Source organism: Peromyscus maniculatus, chromosome 1 (assembly GCF_049852395.1).
Source record: "Peromyscus maniculatus bairdii isolate BWxNUB_F1_BW_parent chromosome 1, HU_Pman_BW_mat_3.1, whole genome shotgun sequence".
In the NCBI taxonomy this organism is placed as follows: domain Eukaryota; kingdom Metazoa; phylum Chordata; class Mammalia; order Rodentia; family Cricetidae; genus Peromyscus; species Peromyscus maniculatus.
Window position 1 is genome coordinate 184,976,331 of NC_134852.1, and position 13,035 is coordinate 184,989,365.

The following is a 13,035-nucleotide window of genomic DNA, read 5'->3' on the forward strand; positions in this document are numbered from 1 at the left end:
ACTCCCGAGTTTTGTTCCCTTTTTTTTCACCCAGTAGATAAACTTGATTTTCAGAACCAGCATTGGAGAATTGGTTTTGTGATCTACATTTAAGAAGTTACAAGGATTTGTTCTAAAGTTCATGATTTAGGACATTGTATGGTTATATCAGAAATGATTTCTGTAAATATTCAGTATTTTTGGTAGTTGCTTTGTATCTGGTAGTTTTGAAATTGATGCAGTTGCTTTTGGAGATAACTATGATATTGAGTACAAATGAAATAACATTTACTCATCCTTTTTATAGGCCATGCTACTGTCATAACTTTCTTAGTTAGGTGCTTGAAGATGTTTTGATATGGGAATATTTTATTGGTTCTGTTTGTATTGAATGTACTGGGAAAGATGAAATTAGAATATTGGATTTGTTGCTTTACCTTCTAATTTTGTATTCTCTTCCTTGGTTGCAGAAGGGGTACTAGCAGTTTCATCTTTTAAAATAATTTGTACTGGAACAAAGGCTGTTTCTTAGGGAAATGTTCTTATCAGAGTAAACGTGACTTAGGAATGAATTGAGTTTTGTCTGGGAAGTTTCAGTTTTGTTCACTCTTCCGTTGCAACAGTTGGCGTTAGGACATTTGTGGATGTCTGCACAGCCTTAGACTTGTGGGTAGTATTGAAACTCTGGAGAATGGGTATTGCAGGTGAATCTGCTAGCAAAAGAATGTTCTTGACCTGCATAGATACGGTCTGGGAAAGACTGTAAATGTGTTGTTTTGTCTAATTAGTCAAATAGTTAAAATCGAAGCCAACACTTTAAATATGAACAGTGACGCTAACTTATAAATATTTGAATTTTCTGTGTGTATGTGAGAATAAAGTTAACAAACTCCTATTATTCTAGAAAATGAAATTTCTCCTTAAAGAACAGACTGCTTTGAAGGTCATTTTAAACATGATTGAGTCTTTTTGGAGGTTGTTTTAGAACATGATTCTTTTAAATTACATCAAAATATGGCTGGTTTTGTCTACACTCTGAGGTTATACATTGTTTCATCCTAGTTTTAGGCAGCCAATGGTGGACTGGGGGCCAGGTGGGGTTGCTGTAATCTTGGAGCTGTCACTTAGTAGCTGGATGACTCTGTGCTATTTAGCTCTTCTCAGTCTTATTTTACCTGAAATAAGGGAAGGATAATGGTACCCACCACAAAAGTTTATCTTGATAAATTAATTCCAGCAAGGAGGAGGCAGGATTTTTCTAAGTCCTAGTGCAGCTGGACTGACTATAGAGCCTGAGGCCATCCTGTTCCACACAGGGAGATCCACAGTGAGACCCTGTCTGAACAAACAACAAACAACATAAACAATGCCCTTACCATGGTATATCTGCCTTACCTCTTTGTAAATACTTAAATCATAGCTACTACTCTTAGCAATTTCCCATACGTCAATAAATTTTGCATTTTCGTTTATGGGGTGAGCAGAGTTTATGAATTTTGCTCAGTTTGAGACCTGCAACTTTATGACTTTTTTTTTTTTTAAATTGGGGGATTCCTTTAGGAATTTAATTTTGCTGTTTACTCAGAGTTGCTCAAAGCAAGTAAATCATGCTTAGCAGAAAATGTTTGCTTTCAACTTTTAAGGGAAGGTGAAAACTTTGTTTTAGTTTAGCATAGTGAATTTAAAACTTTATCTGTTGTAAGATTAAATTTTTTTAGTACGCTATAGATGATTGAAATTTATAACATAATATGTGGGTGTTTATATAGCATATGCATGGCATCTATGATCTGTGATACAGATATGATATATTTGCTCCTTCGGGTCAGGTTCTCACTGTGGAGCCCTAGCTTGTCTGGAATTCGTGGCCATTCTTAGCTAGTATCATAGTTACTTTTCACAAAGAATAATCCTCTCCACTGATAGACCTTCTAATGTATAATTCAGGAGAGTTATGCAAACTCTTTATCAGTAAAGGTATATTAGCATTTCCTCTTCAGTTCAGCTTTATGGGTTAGTCATGCAACTGCCAATTTACATTTATTAGAACAGACATGTACTCAATATAATCTTCAGTGAATTAGTGTAAGAATTTAAAGTTGGTGTTAATCCTTTAATATTGCCCCCATTTTCATGTTTGGCCAAGATTTTCCACATAACTAGAACTTTGAAATAGGAAGAAAAATCTAGAGGGATGTTTTTTTCCTTCATTTACTCTATTTTAAAAATTACAGAGCCGGGCGGTGGTGGTATACGCCTTTAATCCCAGCACTTGGGAGGCAGAGGTAGGCGGATCTCTGTGAGTTCGAGGCCAGCCTGGACTACAGCGTGAGTTCCAGGAAAGGCGCAAAGCTACACAGAGAAACCCTGTCTCGAAAAACAAAACAAAAACAAACAAACAAAAAAATTACATTCATTTCTTTTGGGGTCAGGAGTGGGAGGAAGGAAATGTGGCATAAATGTGGAGGTCAGAGGACGACTTAGCCAGTCGGGTCTGTCTTTCCTCCAGTGCCACTGGGAATGGTGCTCTCTCTGCCTGCTCAGCTTGCAGGAAGTGCCTTTACCCCACTGAGCCATCCTGAAGCTTCCACACTGTTGTTACCAAGGAGAGGGAGGAAGATCTGCCTGCCTGCATGTGACGGGGGACAGGACCTCCTAACTTTGCTTGTATTGGCCTTTCAGGTGTTTAGTATCCTTAGTAATGGAGCACCTTCACCTTCATTTCCAGAGGGGTTTCTACTTATTTATACTGAATTGCAGAGTGAATGCTGCTCTGACTATTTCATGACTATGTGTTCTTGTGGGTTTTTTTTTTTTTTTTTTTTTTTGGCTGAGTTTTGTAACTTAGCTCTATTTTTGGTGTAACAGGCTGTAAAATTGAGTTGCATATCTTGATGTCTGACTGCTACATTGTCTAAATCAATTTCTGTCTTTCTCTTCTGAGTAACTCTATTAGGCAAGTGTATAGATGCTGTATCGTTAGAACTATGCAGAATAACTTTGTTTCTTTAAAAAGTAATAAAATTCCTGTAGATTTTCAGGCTGAAGTAGAATAGTTTCTTCATTGTTTTTTTTTTTTAATTAGCAATTACAGACCTAATTTTGTTTGTTTACTTTGGAATCTTTGAATAGGATGTAATTATTCAAGGTATGCAATTCTGCTTTAAGTCAGGTATCTTTAAATAAGATATATTCCTAAAAGTGATTCATAAAATCAATATACATGTTTAAGTTGGAAGCAAATTTTTGCTGTTTTTTTTTCCATTAAAATTTTTTCTCTTTAATGAGACTTGTTTTTGAGTATTTGTGTTATTCTAAACTAGAGGTTAAAGAGCATTTAAGTTTTTCTTTTACTCTTAGAATGAAGTTTTGGGAGATATTATTAAGGATGTCTTTCTCTGTGTTACATTATCTCCCATCAAACAAACCTTACTTGATGTGTTATACTCTGTGTATGTATGAGTGTGTGTAGGCCAGCAATCAACGTGGGTGCCTTCCTCTTATGTTCTCTGCCTTATCTTTTGAGACAGGGTCTCTCTTTGAGCCTGGACTTGCCAGTTTGGCTAGACAGGCTGTTTTCTGTCTCTGCCCTCCAGTGCTGGGTTACAGATGTGTACCACTGTCCACAGCTTTACATTGGTGCTGGGGTCCTGCCCTCAGACCCTTGTGTTTGCACAGTAAGTGCTTGCGTTATTCATGGAACCATTTCCTTAGCCTCCACAGTATATTCATTTGAACTAATAGTATTTATAGGTGCATTTTATCAATAGACATATAAGTCCTAACTAGCCTGACATAAGAAATATGTTGATTTTGTAGACAAGGTCTAGTGAATTAGAAAGGCAGCCTAGCCTGCTTGATGCAAAGAATATAGCTTGCCATTAGCCAGACCCCAAATACAACTTAAGTTGCTGCCCCAGTTTCCATCTTTATGAGGTAAAGCTGTGATTTGTAGGTGTTTGTTTTTGTTAGAAGTATGTGGTGTTTTCAGAGTATAGTGTGCTCAGTCAGGAGGGTCCCCTCCTCCTTCATCTGGAGCTTTTGGTAATATCCGGATACATTTTAGTGGCATGGTCATAACTGAGGTGGCAGAAGACTCGACCCCACTTAGCCATCTGCAGGACATGGCATCTCTCAAATGCTAGATGAAGTGTCTGATATGTAAGTGTAGTACCTTTGCCTTAGATTGTGGACCCAAGAAGGTCTCATTGTTACTAGATGGTGGAGCTGGGCCTAACTAGTTTTTCTGACTGTTGTGGGGCTTATGTTTTTTATAAGAACTTTGTCCACTACAGATTTACCTAATAAGAAAATGATTTATTTGACAACATCTCATGTCTTTTTGCATTGTGAGATTTTTGGACCTTTGTTAGAAAGGTTCAACTTGTTCCTAGGAAACCCTGTGTGAATCGCTGTTCAGAAGGGTATCCCAGAGAATCCAGGAAGAGGGTGTACTTAAAAGGAAGCAGGTAAAGTTGGGTATGTTACTCAAGCCTGTAATTCCAGCACTCTCGAAGCTGAGGCAGGAGGATTGTTTTATGTTTGAGGCTAGCCTGGGTAACCTCATACTACTATACTATGAGTTCTAGAGTCAGACTCTTAAAAGAAAAAAAAAATTCTTTTATTCATGTTTGAACAGTTTTCTCTGTAATCGGTTAGGGAGTTACTTTGCTGCTAGAATCTTTACCGTTACTGTTGTTTAACATTTTCTTTTGTCTTAGACTTTTACTCTAAACCTTGTTTCTTCAGATCGGATGAAATTAAATGTGCTGATGTTAAGTGGCAAATTTCTGACAAGTAATAACAAAAAGCATTACATTTTCCGGATGAGGATGGGGCTACTTGACTGAAATACTCGGATGCATGCTCCTTTCTGAGCTTCTATTGCTGGCAGCCTACTTGTATTAAAGTGTTTTACTCACCTAAAATAAAAACTGAAATCGCCATGAAGTTTTTCTGAATTGGGGATGCAATTTTCAATTAGTCTAGAGATGCAAAGAAACCACAGGAATAAAAAGGACATTGAATTTCTTGGTTTATTTTTAGAAATCACAATTCTATTCACTCTACACAGAATAAAATGTCAAGGCCTTTTTAAATTCTTAGGACATTCAAGTATTAATTTAGAATTTTGATTCTTGACGTGAAGTGGGGATGTTTAGATATACTAATCAATATTTTGAAACTAGCACGACTTGTTAAAATAGCCTCATATTCACCAAGAAAAGCAAATATTAATCATTGCTTTAATTCAACTGAATAGATTGATGGTGATTAAGTCTATGAATTAAAAAGTCATTTGCTTACTCAAGAAAATTCCTTTTATAAAAAGATTACTAAGAGAAAAATCACCTTTTTTTAAACTTCAAAATTTAATATTGTTTTATAATTCATGGTGAACTTAAGTGTCTTGTGTCTTTTTGAACAATTTGCATATTGCCTCATAATTGAAATTGTCAAAAAATTTATTTACCTATAAAGATTTATCCATTTTTTTTCTCTTACTATATTCCTTAGGGTGGTCTTAAGGAGACAAATAGGAATTTTTATGATTCAGATTTTACAAAAATCACTATAAAAAAAATTGAACTATAGAGCCTTGAAATGCCTCCACCTAAATTTACTTCTAAGAAATCTATTACATATTTAATACTTAATGTTTATATTACTTATGTAAGATAACACATTATATATAGTATATAATATGTTATATATATTTATATAAAATATTATATGTGAGACAGTTTCTGATTCTCTAGCCCATGCTGCCTTGAAACTCAACTATACACATACGATTTTTTCAGCCTCTCAAGGGCTATGATTATAAGCTTGTATTACTATTCCAGGAGCAAAATACTTTTGATATGTTAATTTCATTTACTTTGGAGTATTTTTGCTGTGTTGAAATTAAAGTGAAAGAGAAGCAATTTGAATAAACTTTTCACACTAAAGGGGCATAGCTCTGTTGATGTCCTTTTTGAATCCAGGATTATTGGCTTGCTATGATGCTACTGTTACTTATTTTGAATGATGTGGTTTATATTTGCATAGTTACCTATGTTATTGTTGTACTATTAATTGATCAAAGTTTTTCCTTTTTCTTTTTTTTTTCCAGAGCTGAGGACTGAACCCAGGGTCTTGCGCTTGCTAGGCAAGTGCTCTACCACTGAGCTAAATCCCCAACCCTGATCAAAGTTTTTTGTGCATTTGCTCAATAACAAGTACTATTTATAGTGAAAAATTGGCATTTAGCAGTTTTGTTAGATTTTATTTTTAAGTCAGATACTAAAATAGACTATCAGCTAATCGATAATTCTTTATCAGTGAATTATACTAATATTTTTGAAGAAAATATTTAAAACAAAGTGATAGAAACACAATTGTCTTATTTTTATAAACAGAGTCACTACCAGGTGTGCATATATGGCATGTAATCTCAGCAGATGGGAGGTGTCTTCAGGAAAATTGAAAGTTCAGTCATCCTTGGCTACATAGTAAGTTGAAGCCCGCCCTGGGCCACAGGAGACCCTGTCTTAGAAAACTTAAAAACCAAGCCAAGCCAAAACAAACAAACAAACAAACAGACAAACAAACAAAAAACCAAAACTGCTTGCTTATTATTAAGTACATTTTTTCTCCAAATAAAATGAAACTTAAACTTGAGATTTTCATTTAGGCATGTTGGTTGCTGTTTTAGGTTCTAATAAAAGTCAGTGATGGAAAAATATTTTGTTAGTGTTTTCATGTTGCCTTTTGAGGGTGGCAGACACATTCCCAGTGTCTTGCGTAGTTATTGTGGACTAATTTATAGGGGATTTGCATGAAATAACAGTATACTAAACTGTGTTTATATCCAGGTGGTGGTCACAATTCTGTGTGTTTGAAAATATTCGAAGGTCCTTATTAAGGGTGTTTGCTTTTTACTACTGAAGAGGTCACAGGTTGTGATTGTTGTGTAGTGTCCAGGAGCTTAGCCCTGCCACTGGTCTTCAAGTGTAGGAAAACTTAAGATAATTTAGTGATAGTAAGTGGTTTTGATACCTTTGCTTTTGGAATCATGTAATTACCAGTTTTTAAGGCCTAAGATTAAGTTTTGGCCTTTGTAAAAATGAAACTTAAGGTCCGTTATCATTTGTACTTTATTCCTAAACCACTAAGCGGCTGCTTAAGAGCTGCTGCTGCTGCTGCTGCTGCTGCTGCTGCTGCGAGCCTGGAGTGTTTGGGTGCTTCAGTAGAAGTGTTGTTTTCGCTTGAGATACTAAATTACACAAAATTTTGGGGTTTTCAAGTTAGGATTTCTAACAAGTTACGTAAGAATTGATAATATGAAATCAGTGAGGGAAGTGATTTAATAAGTAACTTTAAAATGTTTGCTTCAAGTATTTTTTCAAGTCCTGTGCTTTTTTTTCTCCCACAATTTTATTCTGATCTGTATATAAAAGAACTTCCTCATTTAAACATTTTTCTCTTGCTTCTTAAGCCACTACAGAAATTGTTTCTAATTTAAACGTTTTCACCTTTATGAACTTGATGTTAGCTATACTATATAGAAGTCTTTAAAATGCCTTGATAGAATCAGATGAATTTTAGTTTTTTGTTTGTTTGGTTGGTTTTGGTTTTTCAAGACAAGGTCTCACTAAGTAGCCCTGGCTGTCGTGGAACTTGCTCTTGTAGACCAGGCTGGACTTGAGCTCACAGAAATGTACCTGCCTCTGCTTCCCAAGTGCTGGGATTAAAGGTGTGAGCCACCACCATCTGACTTAGCTTTTTTTGTTAGATTAATTTACCTTTATTTTATTGAGTAGGTGGGTTTTTTTTTTTTAATGTGCCAAATGGTTACTATAATAAAAAAGTAATAATTTAAGTTTAGATAATTGAATTTGTATTCTCAAACCCAACTTTGCCTGGGGCCTGTACTTTTGGTACTCCAGCCTTTCCAGGTTAGTGCCAGTGAGGAGGAGGAACTGTTAGTACAGTTTCGGGACACTGACTGCAATGACTTTCCCTTTGGTCAAGTCTGAGTTAGAGGCCATGAAACTTCAGGGCCTTTTTGCGTAGGAAGCCAGTGTGTATCAAAATATCCTTCTTACATTAAGTGAGGCTTCTACCCAAATACTGAAAGGTTAGAAATAATTACCTATTCTTCTTACTTAGTGTTTGGATAATGTGGAGTCTTAAAAGGGTTCCTGTCTCATTATTTTCATTTATATTCCTTCTGTTTCATTGGTATTTTTGTCTTCTTGATACTGAACTTTTTTTTTTTTTTTTTTTTTTTGGTTTTTCGAGACAGGGTTTCTCTGTATAGCTTTGTGCCTTTCCTGGAACTCACTTGGTAGCCCAGGCTGGCCTCGAACTCACAGAGATCCGCCTGCCTCTGCCTCCCGAGTGCTGGGATTAAAGGCGTGCGCCACCACCGCCCGGCTGATACTGAACTTTTTATCTTCCTCTCTCTTCCTTTCTGTTAGGACCTCACTGTGTAGTTCCAGTTGCCTGAAACTCCTCCTGCCTCTACCTCCTGGAGTTACAGGAGTGTCCTGCCGTACCTAAGCCAGACTTGATATGTTGCGGCACTTTATTGTCAGTGGAAAAGGTTGACTTTCTTCAGTTTTTCTTCAAAATTTTAGCTTAACTATTTTCTACTTTTTTAACAATTTTTTTTTTTTTTTTTGGTTTTTCGAGACAGGGTTTCTCTGCATAGCTGCACCTTTCCTGGAGCTCACTTGGTAGCCCTGGCTGGCCTCGAACTCACAGAGATCTGCCTGGCTCTGCCTCCCGAGTGCTGGGATTAAAGGCATGAGCCACCACTGCCTGGCTATTTTCTACATTTTTAAAATGTTTTTTTGAACATGAAGATTACTTATTACAAAGGTGCTTTCTCTCACAGTGATAGTAATTATTATTTTTTACCAAAATTGTACCCCTCTAGTAAATTTCTGAAAGTAAGGCATTTGTCTATTTAAGCATGCACCAAAGACTTATACTTTTAACCTATCAATATAGTTAAAATGTCATAGAGAACTTCATACTCTAAAATGAATTTTGACTATCATTTTTGTATATAATTTCAGAGTTTGGGAAATAGTTTATAATTCACAGATATAAAGCTTATTATAATGGTTAAAATGCTTTCAGTGGGAATAGGAATCCTTTCACAATATGAACACAAGGCAATTATAAAATCATCAATATGATTCTCTTTACTATAGTTATGAGTGACAGTATATATGTCTTCTTGATTTAAAACCCATATATTACTTCTGGTTCATGTTGTTTTTCTTCAGTTTAAAACAATCTGTTGGGGCAACTTAATTATATCACTTGCAAAAGAAACTAAGTCATTTCTAGGTGATTCTAGGCTGGAAGTATAGGGTACATGTATTACATTAAAACCATATGTAAAGTGAACTAATCCAGTTTACACATTTGGAATTTTTCTGTTTTACATAGTCTTAAAGACTTTACTTTTGAAGGGCTAATTTTGATTGTTAAGAGCAAATGTAAAAATTTTCCAGTTTTGGCTAAATTAGTAGAGAAAGACTTATTGTTGGGGACATGTTTGTCACTAATGTGTATGACAAAAGAAGGCTCTTGAGAGGGTCACCTGCCATCATACTCACTTGGTGACAGTTTGTTCCGCAGAATTAATTCCTCCCTCTGAAAACATCTTATGTTTTAAAAAATGTAGTAGTACTTTAAGTGCCACTGTAGGTCTCTGTGCCCGTCTTATTTGATAGAACAGGAGCTCCTTGAGGGCAGCCGTCTTGACTTAGCCTCACATTGGCAGTGCTTACTGCGTAGACTCTTTCTTCAGTACATACATGGATGCTTTCACAAATGGAGGGGCCAGCTGAGTTTAGTAAGTGTGTAGCATCCATTTATCTGTAGTTATTGATAAATGGTTTTCTTTAGGAGGGTCACTAAGCTGGAGCTACTGCCCAGAGGTAGAATGCTGGAGTTACCAGCAGCAACAGAAAAAGAGGTCAGGTGATTAACCCAATCTTTTGCCAACTTGTTCATTTCATTAGTATTCAGAGCCCAAAGCTAAATTTGAAGTTAGTTCTAGATAGAATGACCACATTTCAAGAGACTTGGTTCTATGCTTTTCTAGAAGGAGAAAAGTAGTAACATTCACTGAACATGATGATAATTGTTTTTTCTTTTAATAAAATTCAGTTCTTAGTTGTATTGTTCAGTAAAGCTTAGTTTATTTCCATCTTTAATGTGTGCATACATGTTTATGTGTTTTTTTTTTCTCGGTGTTGTATAGAACCTTGGTTCAGGCCTCTATTCTGGTGACTCAGTCTTTTGCTTGTATTTCCATTTTTCTTAAGTTGATGCTCAAAAAATTGAATCTTTTTAAAAAACAACTCAGAAGTTGTATTGCTTTGTCTTGGTTAGATCTCTCCTTGCTTGCTTTTTTTCCTCATTACTGAACATAATATAACTAGCACATTTTAGTAATTAAAGAAGAGCTATATTTTTAGGTGTGACTCTTTTCCTAATTTAGAATAATAGATGACAGGTAATATTTGTGATATTTAAATGATAATAATTTTATTTTGGAACTTTTCTAATTCTTTTTTGGTTGAGGTGAATTTATGTGTTCTTACAGTGACAAAATTTGTTCCTGGCACAGAAAATGTTATTAAAGTATATATTTCTATACATGCACTTAAGAAATTAGGAACCTTAAGGCTGTAACTTGACTTGCTGAAGATGGCTAGGTCATGTCCTGCAGAATTTTTAATTTGTCTCATTTACTCTTGCATGATGTCAGTTAGCCATCTCTATTATTCCTGTAAGTTAACATTTTCACCTAAAGGCTTTGTGAGTTGGTGTTAAAGATACTTGGCCATCATAGATGTTGCTCTGCCCTTGGAGTGTATATGGCTACAGCCTTCTCAGTGACTTGGAGATTGATTGCTGAGTTACATGTGGGAGGCAAAGAGATCCAGAATATGTAGCCAGAGATCTTTAGTGGCTGTTTTAAAGGAGGCAGCGTGGATTAGTTGATGTGAAAAGTCTGATAGGTAATCACGAGATGAGAGAGGATGGGTGGAACATCAGAGTAAGTGAGAACAGGAAAGATGGGCAAGATTCATAGAGATGTGGGTTTTTAGTTAGTTGGAAAGAAATTCTTCCTGAGTATAGAGGTTTATTTTTATATTAACTGCTGTGTAACAGAATTGAGACTAATGGGCATGCTAAGTACTGATTAATTGATTAGAAGAAAGTAACTAGACTTAAACCTCAATTGCGTATTATGACCTCACAAGTGGCAGGGGCTAGAGGTCTTCGAGGTTATCTCTTCCAGCTCAGTCATTGTGTAGAATAGTCGAAGGATGGTGAGTGACTTATTCAGGTTATACAGCTCTAGGGACAGTCGGGACAGTCAGCTCTGTCTTCATGAGTCTGTATTTACTTCTTACTGCTCCAATCATTGTTAGCCAGGAGAAATGAGAAGTTGTACTGTCTTTTCAGGCTGCTCCAGGTTCTTGGTTTTGAGTTCACCCTGACACATTAGCTGTGTATGATTTACAAAATATGGGGGTTTCATTTTCCTTCTATTCCTTAACATTGTAAATACGGAGATGACCTTTTGTCTTAAGCTCTTATTTACTTAATGTTTTGGTTTTTGTTGTTGTTTGTTGGGACAGGGTTTCTTTGTGTAGCCCTGGATGTCCTAGAACTCACTCTGTAGACCAGGCTGGCCTCCAACTCAGATCCACCTGCCTCTGCCTTCCAAGTGCTAGGATTAAAGGCCTCTGGCTCCTTACTTACTTACTTACTGTTTTGTATGTTTGAGACAGTTTCTCGCTGTATCTGGTTCATCTGAAATTTGTTCCATGTCCAAGGATAGCCTCCAATTTGAAAGCTTTTTGAGTCTTGGGATTATAGGCCTGTATTATACCCAGCTTTAGGCTTATTTTCAAGGTATTAAATAGGGGATTTTTAACAGTATTTTGTTGTAAAATTGATTTGAAAATCTTTTTTAGAGTGATGTGTTTATCAGTATTTATTACACATAGTAGGTTGCAGACAAATACAGTTGACAACCTTTTATAATTATAGTTATAGTGGGGGAAGCAATGTTTTAAAATGCATGAATTTTTGTATAGTTGCATATTTTAGGTATTTCCTTAACTTAAATACTCAGATATTTATCCAAATATTATTGCTATGGGATTTCCTGCAGAAAGACTTGAAGGTGTATACAGGAACAATATTGATGATGTAGTAAGGTAAGAACTCTTGATTTTCTATTTTATATGTTAATAAACCATTTGATGTGTCTTGTTTAGAAAATATTCCTAAAACACAGAACAGTATGTACATTATGATGTAGACTTTGTTTTGTTATGATAGTACTCTGAAAGTTTTTTAACCTAAAGCACCTGATAGCTCTCAGTAGGTCGCAATTCCCTGGATAAGAACTGACTTCATATATAATCATGTGTTTACGTGATATAATTTTTTGTATTTGATAGGATACCTCTGACCAGGTTAGTGCCTGGCTTCTATTACAGTACAGGTTTTTTATTTTACATTTGGGTTCGGCCTTGAGTAGGTTATTTAGTTATTCACACTGAGGTGTGGGTGACTGATAAGTTGTGTATGTTTATGTAAAACATCATATAATAGTGTTTGATACAGTGGTTCTAAAAGGGAATTGTTGGATATATGAAAGACCAAATTAAGAGTTTTATAATTAACATAATTTTCCAAGTGAAATTGTCATGTAATTCAGAAAAGTGTTTCTCAAGGCCCAGTTAAAAATACTTTATGACCTAAGAATATATGAAATTGCCTGTTGGGCAAATTAGTCTTAATATATTTCCTAATTTCAGAATTAAAATACATGTAAATGAACATCAAATTTTTAGTACAAACTACAGTGGTATTTTAATAATTCATTAATATTGGGTTTTGCTATATTTGCTATGCTGGTTTTGAAGTACTTGAATGGAATTAAAAGTTAAAATTCTGGATTATTTCCTTTGTATTCATAATATCTTTCCTGGGACTTTTAACTACTTCGTGATTATCTGGATTTAA

At 35.5% G+C, this 13,035-nt stretch overlaps 1 protein-coding gene across 2 annotated transcripts in view; it reads left to right on the forward strand.

Annotated features, from left to right (window-relative positions):
• Positions 1-13,035, forward strand: part of Pten (phosphatase and tensin homolog) — a 74,885-nt gene that overhangs the window by 4,276 nt on the left and 57,574 nt on the right. The window contains exon 2 of one of the 2 annotated variants that reach the window (XM_042273592.2): positions 12,137-12,221. The exons of the other annotated variant lie outside the window; for it this stretch is intronic. Within the exon in view, the coding sequence (XP_042129526.1) occupies positions 12,137-12,221 (85 nt within the window). The remainder of the gene's footprint in view (positions 1-12,136; positions 12,222-13,035) is intronic. 2 annotated transcript variants of the gene reach the window in all.